Raw genomic sequence first — 3,574 nt, 5'->3', positions numbered from 1 at the left:
AGAATATTAGGGAGAGCAGAAGATTTGAGAGAGCAAAAAGAATATTAGGGAGAGCAGAAGATTTGAGAGAGCAAAAAGAATATTAGGGAGAGCAGAAGATTTGAGAGAGCAAAAAGAATATTAGGGAGAACAGAAGATTTGAGAGAGCACAGAGAATATTAGGGAGAGCAGAAGATTTGAGAGAGCAAAGAGAATATTAGGGAGAGCAGAATCATTGTACGTTTTGAGAACAAAGAAGAATTCAAGCTGAAAATATCGACTTGTTTTAGTAAAATTTCCACGTATTAATGTTGCTCTTTGCTCTTCAGATCTTTGTGATTTTACGTCCGTTAAAAGCACTTTATAAATAAACTTTACTACTTACTAGCTTTGATAAGCCGGGGTCAGAGCACCAAGGCCCCCGCCTTCGGCCACTGCCCATGGCATCATGCACCTGACCTTTTGTGGCCCCTCCTGCAGGTGGTGAGCCCACAGGAAGGCAAACCCATGCTGCTCATTCGGGCTGAGCCCAACCGGGCCCCATGGGTGGAGACCTGGTCGCATGCACTCTCCGACGAGCCCCTCCCCCAGGCCTGTCTCCAGGGTGGGGCCCCGTAACCCCAGTTCCTTGCTGTTTTATGTCCATAAGTCTTCTGAACTCATTCAGAGCTCCCAATAGTAAAAGGACAGAAAGGTCGAATGTAAAAAGGTGTGGGGGAACAAAGCATGCCGGCATCAGGTCTCTGTTGTAAAAGAGTCCCTGGGGCTCAGTGGGATTCACTCGTTTTATTCCAACATGATCTGGTCAGAGAGAAACGTTTGAAAGCCCTCAATGATCAGAGTTGATGTCCAGGCTGCAGCAGGCACACCCTCGTCTTATTGTTTCTCATCATCTGCCTGGTTTGGACACGCTCCGACTCCTGGCCCAGGAGCACAGAGCTCCAGCAGCTGTGGCACCGACTGCGGTGGGAGCTGCAGCTGAACCAGAGCCCTGGACCAACATGGTGCTTTGGTTGGTCCTGGGTGGAGGTCTCCACAACGTGTCCTCCACGTGGCTGTGAGGGGCTCTTCTTCTGTCCTTGTTCCTGTTTGGAAGCTCCTCCCTCATCAGGCTGAAGCAGCACATCATCCCAGTACTGTTCTCTAAGCCTTTTTATTGTTTTCTATTGTATGGGTGTACATATGGTTATGTTATGTTTTTAATTTTACTTTATTTGTGGGTGTACACAGGCTTATGTCTTATGTAATGTTCTCATTTTTACATAATTCTTACTTTATTTTTACTTTATTTTACTTTACTACTATTCGCACCTTATGTCGAAGCAAATTCCTAGTTTGTGAACCTCGTTCATTGACATGGCGATAATAAACTGATTCTGATTCTGATTCTGATGTGTCCCCTCTGGTCAGTGAGGGAGGGGGGCGAGCTGGATTCTTGGGGGGGGGCGTTTTCACTCGACATCATGTTCTGCAGCTACAAGTTGATTTGGCTGCTCCTGTTAGAATGTTTGATGTAGGCCTGCCCCCCACCCCCCACCCCCACGGGGCCTTTTGTGGGCCCAACAAGTGAATTTACACATGTAAACACTTTAAAACAATTAAAAGGACAAATGTGTTTTTATGTTTTTACTTTCAACATCTGTAGGTTTTCTGGATGTTATCATTTAAAATATTCTGGTGCAAAAATTACTAAAGGACTTTCTTATTTTAATTTTAAAGAAACAAGCATGTTTCTTATTTGAATCATTTCTAATGAGCCGAACGTAGCCGGCCGAACGTAGCCGGCCGAACGTAGCCGGCCGAACGTAGCCGGCCGAACGTAACCGGCCGAACGTAACCGGCCGAACGTAACCGGCCGAACGTAGCCGGCCGAACGTAACCAGCTGAAAACAACTTGCTTATGAGCAACATTTTGTCTCCAGTTGTCCAACGGGATTCCCATCGAGAGCTGGTTCATGGACAAGAACGACAACGAGCTGCTGAAGCTCGTGCCCTTCCTGGAGATGCTGGTTCAGATGGTGAGTTGTGCAGGAACAAGAAGCTGTTTGACTCTTGTCTCATTTGTCTCATTGTCCTTCTCATCTCTTTCCTCCGCTCTGCTGCGGTCAGAACCAGGACGTTCGGCCTCACGTCCGGGACAAGTTTCGGCTTCACGACCTTTTACCTCCCGACTGAGCTCGACCCGACTCTCCCAACAGGACAGCGTGTGAAGACTGAAACCATCATGAGTAGAAGAGACTAAAGAAAAGCCTCTCTTTGGATTACAGACTCCAACATTGCCATTTTAAATTTTTAGCCTTTTTTGTTTTAAAAAATGACCACGAAAACATTTGAGAAAAATATTGTAGGTGTCATTTTCTTTAAAAAAGAGAAGGATGGATAAGATGTGACCGAGGAGTGGAGCCGATCATGTCCACGATTAAAGCTGAAGTCTTGGTGCTGGTTTGGAGACGGACCCTGAACCAAACCGACCTCCTGGTGCTGTTGAGTGGAACGAGATCGACCCGTCCTGGACAAACCCACGAGCTGCCGTGCATTCCTCCGTAGCTCTGTCAAGCTTTTCTTGGTTGCAGTTTTTTATTTCTGGTCAAAGAATTTTTTAATGGTGTTTGAACCGTTTTCTGTTTGTAAAGGTCGTTTGATTTTTAATGAACTTGGGTGGTGCGTAATAACGACAGTCCACTGCGTCGTCAAATGAAGTTCAGTCCAAGACTTTATTTGTCCTTTTACTACATTCACTCTGTTCTGTTGCTTCACTGTACATACGTGACTCTTTAATCGTTAGGCGGACATGTTGTAAATGTTGTCGGGCGTTCATTTTCAAGGTGATGTCGAACAGAAAGGCTTTTCCAGATGTTTCGTCTGTAATCAGTATTTTATTCCTCTTCAAGTGTTCTGGCCACATCAGTTTTTCTGAGTTGTGCTGGTCATCTCGGCTCCTCTGAGCGGCAGCATCACTCATGTAGCACGTTGGTTGGAGGTGTGCTCGTGGTGACGTGGCCGGAGCCCGTACTGTGCACGTACACGTGCACGGCTGCTCTGAACCGGTCCCTGTAGCTGCCTGACAGACGCTTCTGTTTACACGAGTTACAATGTTATCTGTAAGAATAGTAACCATGAGAATGTAGTTTTAGCTTTTTTTATGGCAGGACTCGAGCCAAACTAACCATTAATTCTGTTTGGATTAAAAAATCTGAGGCGAGCAGATGTTAGTGCTTATTTTTTAACCCCTGAGATTAAAAATGTTGATTTAATGTGACTTGGGTTTGTGTAAATGAAAATGGCCGCCTGAACAGAGCCACACACCTCGTGAGCAGCCGTTGCGTTGTGCTCTTCAAATAATGAACTGGAACGAGACAATCAGACCTCCAGTCTCTGCAGACACCCCCCCCCCCCCCCCAATTGAACTGGGTTCTAATTCTGAAAAACTAACGTCTGCCCGAGCGATGGGTTTTCTTCAGAACTTGTTTCCATTTTCTTAAAGTGAAACGGTTCAGAATGTTTAGATGCGTGTTCAGACTATGAATGTACATTTTCAACGTCGTTCTAAATCGTTTTATTTCCTTCTCCTGAAAATCTGCCCACGGCCGGACGG

The 3,574-nt window shown here is 45.8% G+C and overlaps 1 protein-coding gene across 2 annotated transcripts in view; it reads left to right on the top strand.

Annotated features, from left to right (window-relative positions):
* The window catches only part of ctdspl2b (CTD (carboxy-terminal domain, RNA polymerase II, polypeptide A) small phosphatase like 2b), a 12,048-nt gene extending 8,675 nt beyond the window's left edge, over window positions 1–3,373 (top strand). For both annotated transcript variants that reach the window (XM_037695413.1, XM_037695421.1), the window contains 2 exons: window positions 1,902–1,997; window positions 2,089–3,373. In XM_037695413.1, the coding sequence (XP_037551341.1) occupies window positions 1,902–1,997; window positions 2,089–2,154 (162 nt within the window). In that variant the 3' untranslated portion in view covers window positions 2,155–3,373. The remainder of the gene's footprint in view (window positions 1–1,901; window positions 1,998–2,088) is intronic.
* The last annotated feature ends 201 nt before the right edge of the window (window positions 3,374–3,574 follow it).

The sequence above is a fragment of the Nematolebias whitei genome, chromosome 2 (assembly GCF_014905685.2).
Source record: "Nematolebias whitei isolate Nwh7 chromosome 2, NemWhi1, whole genome shotgun sequence".
Classification (NCBI taxonomy): Eukaryota; Metazoa; Chordata; class Actinopteri; order Cyprinodontiformes; family Rivulidae; genus Nematolebias; species Nematolebias whitei.
Note: the sequence above shows the minus strand (reverse complement) of the source record. Positions and strands in the feature narration are given on the sequence as shown.